The sequence below is a fragment of the Coregonus lavaretus genome (assembly GCF_964263955.1).
Source record: "Coregonus lavaretus genome assembly, chromosome: 33".
Lineage (NCBI taxonomy): Eukaryota > Metazoa > Chordata > Actinopteri > Salmoniformes > Salmonidae > Coregonus > Coregonus lavaretus.
This window is the reverse complement of record NC_140020.1, coordinates 25912511-25933662: the sequence shown is the minus strand read 5'-3', so window position 1 is coordinate 25933662 and position 21152 is coordinate 25912511. Positions and strand designations below refer to the sequence as shown.

Genomic DNA, 21152 nt, shown 5'->3' with positions numbered 1-21152 from the left:
ATGAGTATAAAAGATGGACTCTGAAATTGTGATTGCAGAATTCTCAATGAATAAATATCTCTGACAATGCAGACCGGGACTCTGGCCGTTACTTAAATCCCAAAAGACTTACAACCTTTTGGGAGACGCACAGAGACACTAAAATAGTTTGTTAAATAATTCACATAACACCGATCCAACAGGTCCCAGACGTGCCCAATGGGATTGAGATCTGGGCTCTTCGCTGGCAATGGAAGAACACTGACATTCCTGTCTTGCAGGAAATCACGCACAGAACGAGCAGTATGGCTGGTGGCATTGTCATGCTGGAGGGTCATGTCAGGATGAGCCTGCAGAAAGGGTACCAAATGAGGGAGGAGGATGTCTTCCCTGTAACGCACAGCGTTGAGATTGCCTGCAATGACAACAAGCTCAGTCCGATGATGCTGTGACACACCGCCCCAGACCATGACGGACCCTCCACCTCCAAATTGATCCCGCTCCAGAGTACAGGCCTCGGTGTAACGCTCATTTCTTCGACGATAAACGCGAATCCGACCATCACCCCTGGTGAGACAAAACCGCGACTCGTCAGTGAAGAACTTTTAAAGTTTCTTCAAGTGCAGTTGCAAAAACCATCAAGTGCTATGATGCAACTGGCTCTCATGAGGACTGCCACAGGAATGGAAGACCCAGAGTTACCTCTGCTGGAGAGGATAAGTTCATTAGAGTTGCCAGCCTCAGAAATTGCAGCCCAAATAAATGCTTCACAGAGTTCAAGTAACAGACACATCAACATCAACTGTTCAGAGGAGACTGTGTGAATCAGGCCTTCATGGCCCATCTGGTTTGGGCTTAGTGGGACTATCATTTGTTTTTCAACAGGACAATGACCCAACACACCTCCAGGCTGTGTAAGGGATATTTTTACCAAGAAGGAGAGTGATGAGTGCTGCATCAGATTACCTGGCCTCCACAAACCCCCGACCTCAACCCAATTGAGCTGGTTTGGGATGAGTCGGACGGCAGAGTGAAGGAAAAGCAGCCAACAAGTGCTCAGCATGTGTGAACTCCTTCAAGACTGTTGGAAAAGCATTCCAGGTGAAGCTAGTTGAGAGAATGCCAAGAGTGGGCAAAGCAGTCATCAAGGCAAAGGGTGGCTATTTGAAGAATCTCAAATATATTTTGATTTGTTTAACACTTATTTGGTTACTACATGATTCCATACGTGTCATTTCATAATTTTGATGTCTTCACTATTATTCTACAATGTAGAAAATAGTAAAAATTAAGAAAAACCCTTGAATGAGTAGGTGCTCTAAAACTTTTCACCGGTAGTGTACATGTTGGTCTCTGCAGCAAATGAGACCAAATGTTCTTCTCTAAAGATATAAAAAACACTTGTGTGTGTGAAATGTGAACACATTTTATGACATACATTCTTACAAAAACTAGATACTTAATTCTGTAATTAACAACTGGAATATTATGAATATTGCATTAAAGTATTCTCCTTATGAACGAGAACATCAGGTGACATTGTAAAACTTGTTTTATTCTAGCAAAAATCCCTGAAGTGAGTACTACTACATTTTTATTACAGTATATTCTGATAAAGGCACTTTTAATAAAAAATCCAGCACAAAACAAAACCTACCGCTGATGACAGGGTTGTGCGCAACTAACTATTTGCATAATGTATGATACCTTCCCACCCCTAGGAGGCTCACTACTTTGTGTCTTTGGCAGGCTGCTCACTAAGTTTCTCCTTGTGGTACTTCTGTCCAATCCCATAAGGCACGTGTGCCGCGATAGTACCCAGCTCCTTGGCCCCCTCGATGTGGAACATCTGGTCATCAAAGAAGATGTGGGGACGGATCTTCTGCAGGAGGGGCCCTTTAGGGGCCCCGGCTAGGAACAGGGCCTCGTCGATCTCCAGGCCCCAGCTCCTGAGGGTCTTGAGGACGCGGGCCCCTGAGCTGGCTGCGCTGCGGGATGTTACTAGGTAGGTACGAATGGGGCAGGTCATACGCTCGTTCTTGGCGTAGAACTTCCTCTGGAGCTTCCCCAGCGCCTCCAGGAAACACTTTAAGGGACCCTGAGTGAATGAGACATAGGGTTAGCATAGTATTATTACATTTTTTATTAAAGCAAATACATCAATGGGTTCCACTTTATTTGGATAGTCCCCTATTATAGATGGTCTTTAAATGCTCAAACTATCAACAGCCACGGATGATATGCAACAACTTGTTAAGGTCTAGGATTAGGGTAAGTGGGTGTGTTAGTTAAAAAGTTTGTTGATAGTAAGTTGAACATCTATAACCCTCTATAGGGAGACTCCAAATAAAGTATTACCCAAAGAAAGAACATTTGGAATCATGTCAAAAGCTAACATAAAATAGGAGGCATATACTCTCATGAACACCTGTGCAAGAGGTTTGTTCTCAAACTCCTTCTCATGCTCAAAGAACGTGTCCAGGCCGTGTTGTTTCACGATGATCTCCGACTCATCAGAGAAGAGGACAGCATCCCCGTCAAAGGCAACTTTCAGCTGTGTGTCGGAAAGCTTGTTCTCCACATCTCCAGATGCAAACATGGTCGCTGCTGCAATGCCTATTTATAAAGACATTATAAAAAAGGGGCTTATACATGCTCATAAGTCTTAAAAATGCATTACAACGGTATCATATATGTAGGCTATATCATACCTATAAAAAGTGTTACCACAATGTACATCTACAGTTTTTTACTCTGTTACCAATTTAGCATCCATGCTAACCTAAACCAGTTTAATCCCTAGAGGACAAAGGAAAGCAGCATTTTCAACTACCCTCCTCAATGGCCTCCATGACTTTCTCTCCATCCTTGGAGAGGTACAGGTTGGTCAGATAGGCCTTCAGATAGCCAATGGGGCTTTGCCCTCCCGTCATACAGAACCTCTCAATGGTTAAATCTGTCAGGTAGAGTGAAAAACAAAAACGTATCAGAACCCCATACAAATGTGATGGTATCATCAGGCTGGTAGCCAAAGATTGCCACTAACATCCATGCAAAACATGCATACAACCACTAAAAACATATTTGGTCAAAAATACCCATCATTCAATGAAATGCAGCTCACAATAAGCGCGTCTTATAACCATAGAAATATAATTACCGGTACTCCAATTACTGGTCATTGTATTTCTCTGCTTATAGCACTGTAGTAGGCATGGCTGAGCGTGTCGACCACGAACCGTAGTGGTTGATGCTGTTGATGAGGCGCACTCCGACCTGGGCGTGGTTATTAGTCATCAGGACGATGTCAAACAGCTCTTCGCTGTCGGGGTAGAGGTGCCTCAGCCGTGCGTTCACAGACATCAGAGCCTGCAGGGTGTGCACAAATGCACTGATAAATGCACAGGGGCGGACTGGGACAAGAATTCAGCCCTGGCATTATCCACATCGCTGCGTACACCACCATCCCTCCCACCATCATGATACCACCAACCATTGATGCACCCTTCACCCTGACCCTACACACAGGCAGTAGTGCTGACATAACATTGGCAGTAAAGTACAGCATTTCTCAACCATTTTCTGTACCAGTGATTGGCGAGACATGGTCCTCTTTTTTTAACCAGCTCATGTTTAAAACAAATACGTAAAAACACCACTGGAGACAACTCACCACTATAACTGTGCCTCTTCTCTAACCATTTTGTTTGTCTCAGCATCTTCGCTGGTGTCACTCGGTGCTGCTTTTGTTCTGTTCTGTCTGCTTAAACATTCCACGTTATAAAAGCCAAGCTAGCAACTTAGCCTATATTGCTAATTAGTGCCCGTCATATATATGTTCTCCTGAATCAACACATACCTTCAAATGTTATTGGCCGCATAGACATTTTGCAAATGTTATCGTGGGTGTAGCGAAATGATGTTTCTAGCGCCAACAGTGCAGTAGTGATATTAATAATAGCAAACAATACAAAAAAAACACACAAATCCCCTAAATAAAAATAAAGGAATTTAATATAGAGTTATTAGATAGACGGAATATACATATAAAGAAAACGTCCTCTCACTGTCAACTGCGTTTATTTTCAGCAAACTTAACATGTGTAAATATTTGCATGAACATAACAAGAGTCAACAACTGAGACATAAACTGAACAAGTTCCACAGACATGTGACTAGCAGAAATGGAATGTGTCCCTGAAAAAAAGGGGGGTCAAAATCAAAAGTAACAGTCAGTATCTGGTGTGGCCACCAGCTACATTAAGTACTGCGGTGCATCTCCTCCTCATGGACTGCACCAGATTTGCCAGTTCTTGCTGTGAGATGTTACCCCACTCTTCCACAAGGCACTTGCAAGTTCCCAGATATTTCTGAGGGGGGATGGCCCTAGCCCTCACCCTCCGATTGATAGATTAATTATTAATGACTAATTATTACACCCTGAAACTGTGTATAATGTGTTAGAAATGTGTGAGTGTAGGACCAGTAAAGGCTATGGCATTGAGCCACTATTTAGCAATGTGAGTAAGAGTTAGGCCAGACAACAAAGACAACTGAGAAACTAAAATAAAGAGGCCTCCCAATTTAGGGAGGGGAGAAACTGTTATGAAAACATGGTGCAGAATATTGTGAGAACGGCAATAACTGAGTAAAGCAGGGAGTAGGATATGTGTGTGTGTGTGTGTGTGTGTGTGTATGCATGTGTGTATGCATGTGTGTGTGTGTGTGAACTGAAGGTCAGTAGAGCAGTTTTAGAGTGGAAAACTACAGCCCGCCTACAGAGGGAAGGGATTTCTTTTTGTATGAGTATAAAAGATGGACTCTGAAATTGTGATGGCAGAATTCTCAATGAATAAATATCTCTGACAATGCAGACCGGGACTCTGGCCGTTACTTAAATCCCAAAAGACTTACAACCTTTTGGGAGACGCACAGAGACACTAAAATAGTTTGTTAAATAATTCACATAACACCGATCCAACAGGTCCCAGACGTGCCCAATGGGATTGAGATCTGAGCTCTTCGCTAGCAATGGAAGAACACTGACATTCCTGTCTTGCAGGAAATCACGCACAGAACTAGCAGTATGGCTGGTGGCATTGTCATGCTGGAGGGTCATGTCAGGATGAGCCTGCAGAAAGGGTACCACATGAGGGAGGAGGATGTCTTCCCTGTAACGCACAGCGTTGAGATTGCCTGCAATGACAACAAGCTCATTCCGATGATGCTGTGACACACCGCCCCAGACCATGACGGACCCTCCACCTCCAAATTGATCCCGCTCCAGAGTACAGGCCTCGGTGTAACGCTCATTTCTTAAACGATAAACGCGAATCCGACCATCACCCCTGGTGAGACAAAACCGCGACTCGTCAGTGAAGAGCACTTTTTGCCAGTCCCGACGTTGGGTTTGTGCCCATAGGCGACGTTGTTGCCGGTGATGTCTGGTGAGGACCTGCCTTACAACAGGCCTACAAGCCCTCAGTCCAGCCTCTCTCAGCGTATTGCGGAAAGTATGAGCAGTGATGCATGGATTGTGCGTTCCTGATGTAACTCGGGCAGTTGTTGTTGCCATCCTGTACCTGTCCCGCAGGTGTGATGTTCGGATGTACCAATCCTGTGCAGGTGTTGTTACATGTGTTCTGCCACTGCGAGGACGATCAGCTGTCTGTCCTGTCTCCCTGTAGCGCTGTCTTAGGCGTCTCACAGTACGGACATTGCAATTTATTGCCCTGGCCACATCTGCAGTCCTCATGCCTCCTTGCAGCATGCCTAAGGCACGTTCACGCAGATGAGCAGGTCAGTAGAAAGGCCTCTTTAGTGTCCTAAGTTTTCATAACTGTGACCTTAATTGCCTACCGTCTGTAAGCTGTTAGTGTCTTAACGACCGTTCCACAGGTGCATGTTCATTAATTGTTTATGGTTCATTGAACAAGCATGGGAAACAGTGTTTAAACCCTTTACAATTGAGATCTGTGAAGTTATTTGGATTTTTACAAATTATCTTTGAAAGACAGGGTCCTGAAAAAGGGACATTTCTTTTTTTGCTGAGTTTATATGATGGTGTGTATAGACATAATGGAAAATGTATGAATAGAAAAGGTGTGTACAGCAGTAGTTATATAGGATGAGCCTTGACTAGAATACAGTATACACACAAAGTAGTTAAAACAGTATGTAAATATTATTAAAGTGACCAGTGTTCAATGACTATGTACATAGGGCAGCAGTCTCTAGGTCAGTTACTATTACAGGGCTCCAGGCTAACATTTTCCCCTGGTGTCACTGGTGCTACTAACTTTTACAGTTGTTGGCACCAGCCCCCCAAATTACGAATAATCATTTTATGAAGTCATTCATAGTGCTTTATTAAGAAGTGTAATAAATAGATAGACTAAGTTGTTTCATCTAACACGTACAAGCAGGAATGCATGACTCAATACATTTTGTGCAACCTAACCCAGTGATTGTCATGAATTATGGGATGACAATTAAGACTATAGTTGCTATATTTTACTGTCAAAATAGGACTCCAGAATGTCCAGAATTTTTTTGTTCAATAGAGATAAATCTTTATGTGCACCTCGAATATCATTAGGCTAATTAATTTGGGGTACAACACGAGGAAGTGGAAACTCAAAACACATTAACTAGATTGATAACTCTAAATATAATACCCACTGCTAGTAGCCATGTATTCAACCAACAGTACATTTTATGTCCTAAAAACATGTTGCAGTTGTAGGCTACTACCCATGAGACCTATCGGCCTATACCCTCGCAATGGCCGGTGTGCATTTCGCCGCGCGCCGCTCCATATCTCAAAGGAATATCAAATATCTTGGTTGTAAAACTATTGAGCTGACTATTGAGAAAGCTGAGGCCCTCCACTCTTCAAACGGGACAAAGAGACTAAACTTCCAAAGCGGTGATTTCCCGCAATTGCATTTTGAAATGTTAAACGATTAGACCACATTTCTCTCTCAAGCGCATGGGGGAAGAGGAGAGTGGCTTGCTCATTACAGCAGCAGGTCCCTGTGAAACAGGCACAGGGTCAGGGTGCTCAGTTTCATTACAGGAATCGTGAGGCTAATGCACTTTACTGTTTGTCCAAATCATGGTTTTAGCTGCCCAAAAAAATATGACAATGTGGAATGTGCTCCAAGTTTATAAGTAGTGACACCCATCCTTTCAGTTTTTTACAATCCATGATGTTGTCTAACTGATGACAGTGTCAGAACAAGTATCTTTGCTGAAGCCCTGTTTCACTTTGAATATGAGTTTGCGTGACATCAGCCTACCAGAAAAACAGGCTGGCCCATCTTGGCAGGGGGGCTGGCCTTGCCCACTGATTAGCTAAAAGGCTCATTATAGATTAGTATAACAGCAATTGTGCAACAATCCACCCAACAGAAATCCACCCAACTATAAATGTTATTACAAGAGGTCTTCCCTCGAGTTAAACATTTGTCATTCAGCTATTGATTCAAACATGGTCTAATGGTCATATAATTTTGACTCCTGTGGCTGCATACCATTATAGTAGAAGAACCAGATTAACCTGCCACAATGGCATCCATGCGTAGATGGTAACAGTGGTAAACAACATTGGCTATTGTAATTCGGAGCAAAAACCTATTCTGGATGCATTACACACATTTCAGCTAGGCCTAAAGACAATGGCAATATTGAGTGAGGTTTCTCCTTCACCTACAATAAGGAATGTATATATAGTTGTAAGGCAATCCCAGCCCATTCATAGACACTAATAACCTTTAGTGCCTATTGACAAGAGTATCTTCTGGCTGTGGGAGTTGTTTACAGCCCTGATGCTAGCTCTAAACGTTAGCACGGATCGCTTGCGGTACGGCTTTGGAAACAAAGAACGTATATTTCATATCAGCAAGAATTATTATTATTATAAAAATGTTAAGGTTAAATTCCTAAAACACCTTTATAGGGTTAAGACTCCCCCACATGGACATATTTCCATTTTACAGAGCTTGTTTACAGACAACAGACGGAAGACAGAGTCGACTACCCGTGCTAATTAGCTATCTGCGTCTCCGAGGACGCCACAAACGTGTTGTCACTGAAAAATACTGTTGGCTGCAACTGTTTTAAAACATTGTACAGCAGAGGAGGACAGGAAATACCATCCTACTCAGTGAATTTCAGAAATGTTTCAATAGTGTGTTTTTTTTTAAGTTATCAATTTTAGATACAGTAAATATATTCACATCACCAAATAACTGATTAAAATACTGTTTTGCATTGAAGGACTTTTGTGGGTAGATCTGAAAAAGCCTGTGCGAGCAAGGATGCCTACAAACCTGACTCAGTTACACCAGTTCTGTCAGGAGGAATGGGCCAAAATTCACCCAATTTATTGTGGGAAGCTTGTGGAAGGCTACCCGAAACGTTTGACCCAAGTTAAACTATTTAAAGGCAATGCTACCAAATACTAATTGAGTGTATGTAAACTTCTCTACTATTATTCTGTCATTTCACATTTTTAAAATAAAGTGCTGATCCTAACTGACCTAAAACAGGGAATTTTTACTAGGATTAAATGTCAGGAATTGTGAAAAACTGAGTTTAAATATATTTGGCTAAGGTGTATGTAAAACTTCCGACTTCAACTGTACCTGTTGTGTTGATGTTTAGGATGAGGTGGGTGTAATTCTTTGTGTGCTCTAGGGCAACAGTGTCTAGATAGAATTTGTATTTGTTGTCTTGGCTACTGGACCTTTTTTGGAACACCATTATTTTTGTCTTACTGAGATTCACTGCTGCTTTAGGCCCTCTTTGGTTGGGGACAGAAGTACCAGATCATCTGCAAACAGTAGACATTTGATTTCTGAGTCCAGATTGTCAATAATGGTGTATACGTGGTTTGTCGTACAGTATTTTGGTAAGAAGACAATTTTACATTTTCTCAGGACATTGATTCCACTGAGGAAATGTTAGAGTCTGCTGTTGATGATACTGCAGAGGATTCTTCAGAGATTGCTGCTAACGCATATTCTACAGAAATTATTGGGGTCACATTTTATGGGTTGGAGTGATCAAGCCTTGGTTCCAAATATTAGGGAAGATGCCAGAGCTGAGGGTAATATTGAAGAGTTTAAGAGTAGCCAACTTGAATTTGTGGTCCATATATTTTATCATTTTGTTTAGGACACCATCAACACCACAGCCCTTTTTGGGTTGGGGTGGGGGGGGTTGTATTTTGTCCTGTAGCTCATCCAATGTAATTGGAGAATCCAGTGGGTTCTGGTAGTCTTTAATAACTTATTCTAAGTTTAGTAAATGATCATGTATATGTTTTTGCACTTGGTTCTTTGTTATATGGCCAAAAAGGTTGGAGAAGTGGTTTATCAATACATCTTCATATTGGATAGATAGCTCTTCATGTTGTTGTTTGTTTAGTGTGTTCCAATTTTCCCAGAAGTGATTTGATTCTATGGATTCTTCAATCACAATGAGCTGTTTTCTGTCATGCTGGTCCTTCTTTTTTCTTAGTGTATTTCTGTATTGTTTTAGTGTTTCACCATAGTGAAGGCGTAAGCTAAAGTTTTCTGGTTCTCTGTGTTTTTGGTTGGATAGGTTTCTCAATTTCTTTATTAGGTTTTTACATTCTTCATCAAACCATTTCTCATTGTTGTTAGTTGTCTTAGGTTTTCTGCCGGAATTTTAATTTAATATGTCAGCTGATAGGTCAAATATATTGTTCAGGCTTCCTACTGTTCCTAAGTTTACACCTTCACTATTGAAGGAAAACATTTTGTCTAGGAGTGATTGGATGTGTTGTTGGCCAATAGTTTTTTGGTAGGTTTCTACACTACCCTCCTTCCATCTATAGCATTTCTTAATAGTATGCAGTTCGTTCAGCTTCGATGCCTCATGGTTGATTATTGCTCCGTTCAAGTAGATTATGATTTTGCTGTGATCTGATAGGGGTGTCGGTGGGCTGACTGTGAATGCTCCGAGAGACTCTGGGTTGAGGTTGGTGATAAAGTAGTCTACAGTACTACTGCCAAGAGATGGGTTATAGGTATACCTACCGTAGGAGTCCCCTCGAAGCCTACCATTGACTATGTACATACCCAGTGTGAGACAGAGCTGCAGGAGTTGTGACCCGTTTTTGTTGGTTATGTTGACGTAGTTGTGTCTAGGGGGACATATGGGGAGGGGTGCTGTCACCTCCAGGTAGGTCTTTGTCCCCCTGTGTGCTGAGGGTGTCAGGTTCTTGTCCAGTTCTAGCATTTAGGTCACCACAGACTAGAACAGTGGCTTGCGAAAGTATTCACCCCCCTTGGCATTTTTCCTATTTTGTTGCCTTACAACCTGGAATTAAAATGGATTTTTGGGGGGTTTGTATAATTTGATTTACATAATATGTCTACCACTTTGAAGATGCTAAATATTTTTTTTGGGTGAAACAAACAAGAAATAAGACAAAAAAACACAAAACTTGAGTGTGCATAACTATTCACCCCCCCCCCCCCCAAAGTCAATACTTTGTAGAGCCACCTTTTGCAGCAATTACAGCTGCAAGTCTCTTGGGGTATGTCTCTATAAGCTTGGCACATCTAGCCACTGGGATTTTTGCCCATTCTTCTAGGCAAAACTGCTCCAGCTCCTTCAAGTTGGATATGTTCCGCTGGTGTACAGCAATCTTTATACCACAGATTCTCAATTGGATTGATGTCTGGGCTTTGACTAGGCCATTCTAAGACATTTAAATGTTTCCCCCTTAAACCACTCAAGTGTTGCTTTAGCAGTATGCTTAGGGTCATTGTCCTGCTGGAAGGTGAACCTCCGTCCCAGTCTCAAATCTCTGGAAGACTGAAACAGGTTTCCCTCAAGAATTTCCCTGTATTTAGCGCCATCCATCATTCCTTCAATTCTGACGAGTTTCCCAGTCCCTGCCGATGAAAAATATCCCCACAGCATGATGCTGCCACCACCATGCTTCACTGTGGGGATGGTGTTCTCGGGGTGATGAGAGGTGTTGGGTTTGCACCATACATAGCGTTTTCCTTGATGGCCAAAAAGCTCAATTTTAGTCTCATCTGACCAGAGTACCTTCTTCCATATGTTTGGGGAGTCTCCCACATGCCTTTTGGCGAACACCAAACGTGTTTGCTTATTTTTTTCTTTAAGCAATGGCTTTTTTCTGGCCACTCTTCCATAAAGCCCAGCTCTGTGGAGTGTACGGCTTAAAGTGGTCCTATGGACAGATACCCCAATCTCCACTGTGGAGCTTTGCAGCTCCTCCAGGGTTATCTTTGGTCTCTTTGTTGCCTCTCTGATTAATGCCCTCCTTGCCTGGTCCATGAGTTTTGGTGGGCGGCCCTCTCTTGGCAGGTTTGTTGTGGTGCCATATCCTTTCCATTTTTTAATAATGGATTTAATGGTGCTCCGTGGGATGTTCAAAGTTTCTGATATTTTTTTATAACCCAACCCTGATCTGTACTTCTCCACAACTTTGTCCCTGACCTGTTTGGAGAGCTCCTTGGTCTTCATGGTGCCGCTTGCTTGGTGGTGCCCCTTGCTTAGTGGTTTTGCAGACTCTGGGGCCTTTCAGAACAGGTGTATATATACACTGAAATCATGTGACAGATCATATGACACTTAGATTGCACACAGGTGGACTTTATTTAACTAATTATGTGACTTCTGAAGGTAATTGGTTGCACCAGATCTTATTTAGGGGCTTCATAGCAAAGTTATTTTATTCATTTCATTTCACCAATTTGGACTATTTTGTGTATGTCCATTACATGAAATCCAAATAAAATCCATTTAAATTACAGGCTGTAATTCAACAAAATAGGAAAAACGCCAAGGGGGTTAAATACTTTTGCAAGGCACTGTACATGTCCCTGGGCCTGGAAATTATTGATCTCCCCCTCTAGGATGGAGAAGCTGTCTTCATTAAAGTATGGGGATTCTAGTGGGGGGATATAGGTACCACACAGGAGGACATTTATCTCTGTTGAGATCATTTCCTTTTGAATTTCTAGCCAAATGTAAAATGTTCCTGTTTTTATTTATTTTTATAGAGTGAGTTATACCAAATTAGCATACCCCCTGAGTCCCTTCCCTGTTTTACTCCTGGTAGTTTGGTGGATGGGACTACCAGCTCTCTGTAACCTAGAGGGCAACCAGTGGGTCCATCACCTCTATACCATGTTTCTTGTAGGATGACAATGTCTGTATTTCTGATTTATTTGGTAAAGTCCAGGTTCCTGATCTTTAGGCCAAAGGCAGATGACCTCAGGCCTTGGATACTCCAGGACGAGATAGTGAAGGATTTGTGTTCCATAAAGTGTCCAATGTTGTTAGTCGTGTGTTTTGGCCTCAGACCAGTAAGTGTGAGCAGAGCCTGCTGAGCATCTGATACATTCCATTATCTTGGGCTAGTGTAAGCGTGGGGGTTGGGCCTGTTTGCCTGCTCACGGCCTGGGCGTATGTGTGACTTTTATGTTGAGGCCCTCTTTGCGGGAGTGGGGGGCGTGGGGTGGGCAGGAGGGGCATAGGTCTGATCTGAGGGGGCATATATGGGATTTGGGCATGGTTGGTTTGGGGGGGTATTGATTGGTTGGGGTGGGGGTGTGGATGTGGGGGGGGGGGGGGGGGGGTCCCGCAGGTCTGTGGCTGGGTGACCCTAGTTGGTCCTCAGACAGAAGGTCTAAGGTCTCTCTCTCTCTCTGTCTGTCCTAATGACCACTCCACCACAGGCTGGTGTTATTTGGGAGCCAAACATTCTGAGCAACAAATATTGTGTGATAGATAAGATAAATCTCCAACCCTGAGACACAAAAGCAATCATCCTCACCACTGTATCCTCACACTCAAGAGCAGTTAATGATAATATTTTGTCAGCGAATTAATAGGAGATATGGGAACACTACTAGGACACTTTCCCTCTCATCTCTAGGGCTAAGTCATTCTTTTTTTCAGGTATGTGCCAAGTGCCAACCGCTTACTTTATTGAGATGTAAAACTGGGTAGGCTTATGCACAACATGCATAAGCCTACCCATGTCCACGTTCCACCTGTTGACGTGGCTTGCTGCCTACTGGCTTCGGCATTACCGGTACATTGATCTCTAACTTCAGCACCATGGACAGCTCCGTATATTTGTATTATGCATGGCCTACTACCTACATGACATAGGAAATACACTGAAATGTAAATTAAATTAGAATGCTTTTACTAACACTCACCACAGCTGCTTAAATCGCCTTTATAATAGGCTAATGCAACTCTTTGATCGCATTTGCAGACCAAGGCAAGATGAATTCATGACAGTAATTAAGTAGATTGGGAAGCATTCAAAACAGAATTGCCTCTATATAACAATAATCACTCTGATTTTTCTGTAAAATTGGCCTACTGTAGCGTACCTTTTTAACCAACTTGTGCGCTCATGGCCATTCGTGAAATAGTCACATTATGGTCATTTTGAACAGATCACCACCACTTGTGTCAAATAATAGTTTTACAAATTCTTCTCAAATTAGCCTATATGATGAAATTCATTGCTTCCATACTACAATAAAAATAACATAAAAAGCTACTGCTTTAAATACAAAGATCAGCTTATTTCAACATATACAAAGGAATCCGTTGACAATGTCTATGTCATATCAATACAATAAAGAGTAAATTATTCCATATCATTGCTGTGTTGTGGCCGGCTGTTTTAAGACTACTTGTTGCAGCAGATGAGGCATTCTTTTTAGCAAACCAATTTCTAATATCCATTTTGACCACGATGAACAAACAAGTTAAGGTAGCCTACTCTTGAACATGACATTCCGAACGATCACGAGGCTGTCTACATAACGCTCCACCCACTATTCATTTGAATCAGCAAAAAGAGACACACGCTTCATGATGCATTTATGATAGGTCTAAAACCCTGTCAGTCTTAATTACTTGAGCCATATTTAATTTAACAATAAAAAATAGAGGTAATTGAAACTTTAAATGGGCCAAATATCATATCATATCATAGCATGTTATAGCAACAACAACAAAAACATTAGTCATGCAAAATTTCATTCAACCATGTATTTTATTTACACAGGCAAGGAGGTGGAGCCGGCAGGGGATGTAGCTCAGTTGGTAGAGCATGGCGTTTGCAACGCCAGGGTTGTGTGTTCGATAAAATAATGTATGCGCTAACTGTAAGTCGCTCTGGATAAGAGCGTCTGCTAAATGACTAAAATGTAAATGTAAATGTATGGTAGGGCGAGCATGGCTCCCTAAGGCCCGCCCACAACGCCAGGCCTGCAGTAAAGTAATATATTTAAATATATGCACTATAATTGCATTTGATATTATGTTTATGAAATAGATAAATGAAATATCTTTTTTTATATATTTGGGAAATATATGTATAAATAATACAGCCATCTGTATAGTATGTAACATAGAGAAATGCACAAGCGATGGACTTGTAAAGGCTGCCAGAAAACATATCAAAGCTATGTGAACATACAGAGTCTTTTAATAACTTTTTTATGCTTTTTTTTGTCTTTTAAAAATGCTGAAATATCAAATGATCCCTCCTGGAAAATGACCTGTGAGACAAAAATAAATAGCTTAAACATCACTGCTACTTCAGCCAGGTGTTGCTGTAAAGTAAAGCTAACTCAATTAATACATTGCGGAAGGATTGTTCAGTGTCAAACCTCAATAGGATAGAGTGCCTTGGGCAAGTTTCTGCCTTTAAACATCGAATGGCACAGCCATTGGTGCCATGAGTGTTGTGTGCTGGGCAGGGAGCGATCCAGGTCCCTGGTATGGAGGCGTTGTGGTGATCCCACCAGGGTTCAATAGCTTGGGATACCTGCCCCCTAGACCTGCTGTTAGAAGGAAAGGTGTTAGCAGGAGATCATCAGAGAGGGCTATCATTGGCTGGTATAGTCTTGGAGTTAAACCTCATGTAGTCTAAAGCACTATTCACCTGCTTTCATGGAGTAAGGATTCACTCCTTTGGGGAGACTAGAGTTCCCTAGATACATCCCCATCGGGGGAGGAGGTAGAACAGGCTTATTCTGGAAAACATATCAACAAATTTGCAAATGTATTAGTAACATTCTTACAGTTGAAATACAATGGTCATCCACTGCTTTACTGACGTGAATTAAAGTGAATACCTCAGCCTTGGGCATGGGACTTGTGTCAACCCATCAATGTGAATCAAGCCACTGAGAAATAGATGAATCCACTAGAGTGTCTCTATATAGAATATACATAACAGGTTACTTACAGAACTAGGCTTGTCATCTGGTATCCTTGTCATCTGAGGAACATCTTTCTTTTCACTGAAGAACCAGCTGAGCCAGCCTCCACTGTTTGGTGTTTTCTGTACTGGGGGTGCTGGGGGCTGAGGTTCAGCCGCCAGCCAGTTGCCAGTCTGGCTCTGAGGGTTGGCCTCGGAGTGTTCCGGCTTGGTGATGGTCATTAAAGCAGGATCCGCCACATATCTACTCCGGATATCTGTGACAAGTGGGAGAAGTCAAGCCACTCTGCTCATCACAGTACAGAACAATCACTAGCTGACAGTGTGTCTTGAAATGATACTTTGTTACAACCCAAACACAACCAGACTACAGGCACATGGATTCCTAGAGTTAAATCTGTTTCACGTAGACATTTAGACAACACACTCATAAGATAAGGCTTTTCTTATTACCTTTTCTCCTGGCATAGAAATGTCCACAACGTGGAGCATTCACTCCAGCATCCCAGGATCCCACTATGGGGATGATGGGAGGTGAAGGTGGTCCATGCCATTCCATCTGTTCCATTCCATTGGTTTGTGTTGGGATGATGCCTTGTTGGAATGATTGGTTCTTGTTGGGATCCTCCCTCTGGATGATGCCTGTCGGGAGGATCCCCTCCCTCTGCACAGGGATGATGTTTGTCGGTTGGATCCCCTCCCTTTCAGGTACCACAGGCATGTCATCAAGGAGCTATCCAGTGCAGGTGGAGTATAGGAGTTACAAAGACATTAGAATTACCGTTATCATTCCAGCCATCATCATTAATCATCATGATTACACATGACTCATCCTACTCTTGCTGAGACTAATCTACTACCTGAGAGAGGGCACTCTGCAACTCAATAAACTTCCCCTGCATGGAATTCAGCTGCCCCTGCATGTGGTCCATTGACTGCTGCAAGTTGTTCACCTGGTTCTGGGCCCACTGCATCTCATCCTTAGCAGTCATCAGGACGTTTATCAGACTGAGATAAAGAGATTTCACACCATGCCCATTGGACCATCTTTAGGATTCTTTGTCCCCCAATTCCCATTTCTTTAAGAATGCACCTCTGTGCAGATGTTACATTGTGTTACATAGAAAACCCTTACCCTGACATGGGCTCATGGACCAATGGGATCATTGGTATGTCTCCCTGCTCCTGGTTCACTAAAGAAAGAATGCAAGGAAGATTAGAGGACAAAGCCTTGGTTCAGCAATGACAAATTCTGCACACCATGACTATTGGACTGTACAAATGAAGTCAATCCTTGCTCCATTGGTAGTCGTTCATAGGGGACTTTTGGGAAAGTTACCAGAATTATGCAACCTTACATCAGCCCAATCAGTGCTTACCTCCAGGAGAGTTATCCATCGTTAGCTTTCTCAGATAAAGACAATCCTTGTGAAGTGCACTCCGTCTGGGTCAACAATACAATGATACACAGCCTTCAGGCAACTTTTTGTCTTGTGCCTGAATGATGGATCCACAGAACTAGAATGAGATTCAATTTCTATGGATGGAAAAGCAGCGGTATTGCTCAGTGTTATGACATATTATTGAGTCATAATCATGACTACATAACTAATAGTTAATATAGGTTAACAACGTCATAGCAACCAGAGACTTCTATTGATTGTGACATAATCAATACATAGTTCCATATAATTCCATATCATGTTGAATTGAGATTGAATAAGTAATATGTAGGCTACAATCCTATGAGGATTATTATGTCCAATGATAGAATCATGACACAAGAAACCACAGGGCCTAATGTAACACTAACATTTGCACTGCTGAAAAGTAAAGCCATTCTAAAATCCACTGAAACTCAATACATATAGCTTTTATATATGCACAGAACCATATTTGTTACACTATTTTGTAAGGAAATAGAAGTCTATAGTAGAGTCCTTGATGAACATCTGCTTTCAACTCTGTCTTATAGGCCAATGTCTTATAAAAACGTTATCACTAAACAACTAAATAAGTTCCTCTATAAATAGACCTACAATAAGTTACAGTGAGTTGATAGTCATTTGGTTGAATTACAGTATTTTAGGCCCCTCCCAGATTTCGGTTGGTGACCTGGATAATGTTGCTGCTGTGGGATTCATCCTGCTCCTTCTCGTAAGGAACGGGGCCAGCTGACCACAATACATGTCATTATCATATCACAGTTTCCTGTTGGCAAGAAGCAGCCGTATCACTGTGTGTGTGTCAGTCCTATGTAACACAGCCTAAAGATGTTCCACATGCTAGCCCCCTGGAAGCACGATACAGTCAAGTGCTGCTGCTGCTGTTGACATCCCTGTAGACACCAAAACAACCCCATCCCATCCTGACACACACTTATCACCAACAGATAATGTTCATGCAAACCCTACCTCTTCAAAGATGATCCTAAATAAACCCCACATAGCCACACGCTCCAATCCGTCTCCTATCATTGAGAACCCCCCTTACCTTCTGTTTTCATCTACAGACATTATAATGCTCACCTTCTGCTTCTTCTTGATGTTCTTGGCCTTGAACTCATTCTGGAAAACACAAACACATACAGGTCAATCCCAGACATCTACAGTAGTAGAGCAACAACCACAATCAACCATCTGTTGCATAGGTAAGTACATATTGGTAGTGGATGAGGTGAATTACCTATTTTACAAAGTACAATGGTTTGAGAATTTACAGAATTAACACCATGATCCCCACCTTCACACAAGCAAACACCCACGTACAGCTAATTATAGTGCCTGTGTGATGAGGATGAGGTGTATCTCATATAACGCAGTGGGGGTACTTTGTGCCTCTAATCCTTTGTTATGAATAGTGTCTTAAACAAGCAGTGGCTACTCAGTCCTCCTAGTGTCAGCACCCAGAGTATCCATGGCAACTGCAGACTGGGCCCAGCTCATGGAGATGCAGTCCGTTGCCCAACAGGCAGAAAGATACCTCATGTACACTAAATAGTGTGAATGACAGTGCTCTCCTGTGGGGCGTACCTGCAAGTGCATAGAAGAGAGGCTTTTGATCAACTCTGGTTCAGAAGAGCAAGGCTGATTTATGGAAGATTTTACTCCAGGATCTGAATGAGTTTCCTACATTTGATTGTTATAGTTCACTTGAGAGCATAAAATGCTAACGCAAAGGCCAATGTAGACATCACAAAACAGTGAACAAAACAATTCAGCCATTTTGTAGCCAGCAGCCCCATCTATTGGTGAGATTTGATAATACATAAAAACAAAATCAACCGTTCAATTCTGTTTCGAACCTTTTTCAACCTCCCTGCAACCGTACTGCTAGATGCACACGATAAACCCTTTATTCTCAGTTAAACGTTTACAAAAAGACAGACTTGATCTTCTTAAATATAGAAATTAGAGTTTAAAAAGAAAAACACTACATGTGCAACATGAGACTGTCCTTTCGCATTATGTATATTCAACTTTAAACTGTAAGCGTAACGCCGGACGTGTAACATTTTACAAGTGGAACAGCAGATATGGTCAACTAGCTTGCTTGATATTTTGATATAGCTTTAAGAGCAAGGTGAGCTTTATTGCGTTTAAAAAGTAATTTTTTTATGGAATAAGAAAACCGAATATATTAGAACAGGGTTCTTCAATTCCGGTCTGTTTTTCATCCTCTCCTTCTAATCAGGGGCTAATTCAGACCTGGGACACCAGGTGAGTGCAATTAACTACCAGGTAGAAATAAAAAAACAGAAGTGTTTCGGCCCTCCAGGACCGGAATTGAAGAACCCTTTATTAGAACAATGAATGGATAGTAAAAAGTGGAATAGATATTAAGTGTAAATAAATGTAATAAAGCCTATTTTATATGGTAGCCTAAGCATGAAAACCAAAACGCATCACTTTCATATCAATTAGCGTTCTACCTTGTAAATGCTCCCTTTCATACCTTCACTATGCACATATCCTTGCCGTTCCTCTATGCAAAGGATTTCAAAGCTATGATAAACCGCAATTCCATGACATGCATTGGCCGAAGTCTAGATGCAGGAGTGTTGAGACTATACAGGTCAAAATAATGGAAACACCAAAATAAAATGTCTTAATAGCGCGTTGGGCCACCACGAGCCAGAACAGCTTCAATGCACCTTGGCATAGATTCTACACGTGTCTGGAACTCTATTGGAGGGACGCGACACCCTTCTTCCACGATAAATTCCATCGTTTGGTGTTTTGTTGATGGTGGTGGAAAACTCGTCTCAGGCGCCGCTCCAGAATCTCCCATAAGTGTCCAATTGGGTGGAAATCTGGTGACTGAGACGGCCATCGCAAATGGTTTACATAGTTGTCATGCTTAACAAACCATTCAGTGCCTGATTTCAATATACGTTGTATCCCTCATTTACTCATCTGCTTCCATTATTTTGGCAGTTAACTGTAAAATACACTACTGGTCAAAAGTTTTAGAACACCTACTAATTCAAGGGATTTACTATTTTCTACATTGTAGAATAATGGTGAAGACATCAAAATTATGAAATAACACATATGGAATCATGTAGTAACCAAAAAAGTGTTAAACAAATCAAAATATATTTTATATTTGAGATTCTTCAAATAGCCACCCTTTGCCTTGATGACAGCTTTGCACACTCTTGGCATTCTCTCAACCAGCTTCATGAGGTAGTCACCTGGAAAGCATTTTAATTAACAGGTGTGCTTTCTTAAAAGTTAATTAGTGGAATTTCTTTCCTTCTTAATGTGTTTGAGCCAATCAGTTGTGTTGTGACAAGGTATCTATACAGAAGATAGCCCTATTTGGTAAAAGACCAAGTCCATATTATGGCAAGAACAGCTCAATTATGCAAAGAGAAACGACAGTCCATCATTACTTTAAGACATGAAGGTCAGTCAATATGGAACATTTCAAGAACTTTTAAAGTTTCTTCAAGTGCAGTCGCAAAAACCATCAAGTGCTATGATGGCTCTCATGAGGACTGCCACAGGAATGGAAGACCCAGAGTTACCTCTGCTGTAGAGGATAAGTTCATTAGAGTTGCCAGCCTCAGAAATTGCAGCCCAAATAAATGCTTCACAGAGTTCAAGTAACAGACACATCAACTGTTCAGAGGAGACTGTGTGAATCAGGCCTTCATGGCCCATCTGGTTTGTGCTTAGTGGGACTATCATTTGTTTTACAACAGGACAATGACCCAACACACCTCCGGGCTGTATAAGGGCTATTTAACCAAGAAGGAGAGTGATGGAGTGCAGCATCAGAAGACCTGGCCTCCACAATCCCCCAACCTCAACCCAATTGAGCTGGTTTGGGATGAGTTGGACCACAGAGTGAAGGAAAAGCAGCCAACAAGTGCTCAGCATGTGTGAACTCCTTCAAGACTGTTGGAAAAGCATTCCAGGTGAAGCTAGTTGAGAGAATGCCAAGAGTGTGCAAAGCAGTCATCAAGGCAAAGGGTGGCTATTTGAAGAATCTCAAATATATTTTGATTTTGATACTTTTTTGGTTACTACATGATTCCATACGTGTTATTTCATAATTTTGATGTCTTCACTATTATTCTACAATGTAGAAAATAGTAAAAATTAAGAAAAACCCTTGAATGAGTAGGTGCTCTAAAACTTTTCACAGGTAGTGTACATGTTGGTCTCTGCAGCAAATGAGACCAAATGTTCTTCTCTAAAGATATAAAAAACACTTGTGTGTGTGAAATGTGAACACATACATTCTTGCAAAAACTAGATAGATAATTCTGTAATTAACAACTGGAATATGATGAATATTGCATTAAAGTATTCTCCTTATGAACGAGAACATCAGGTGACATTGTAAAACTTGTTTTATTCTAGCAAAAATCCCTGAAGTGAGTACTACTACATTTTTA

General features: G+C 41.7%; 1 protein-coding gene across 1 annotated transcript; it reads right to left on the bottom strand.

Moving 5' to 3' along the window:
• Positions 1–1708: 1708 nt before the first annotated feature.
• Positions 1709–16642, bottom strand: LOC311108387 (uncharacterized protein; the record flags this gene model as incomplete). Its single annotated transcript, XM_084151021.1, has 9 exons — positions 1709–2077; positions 2408–2595; positions 2813–2935; positions 3219–3348; positions 15272–15501; positions 15698–15977; positions 16105–16252; positions 16380–16437; positions 16624–16642. The coding sequence occupies 9 exons, from the start codon at positions 16640–16642 to the stop codon at positions 1709–1711; spliced, it is 1545 nt and encodes a 514-aa protein (XP_084007147.1).
• Between the last annotated feature and the right edge of the window lie 4510 nt (positions 16643–21152).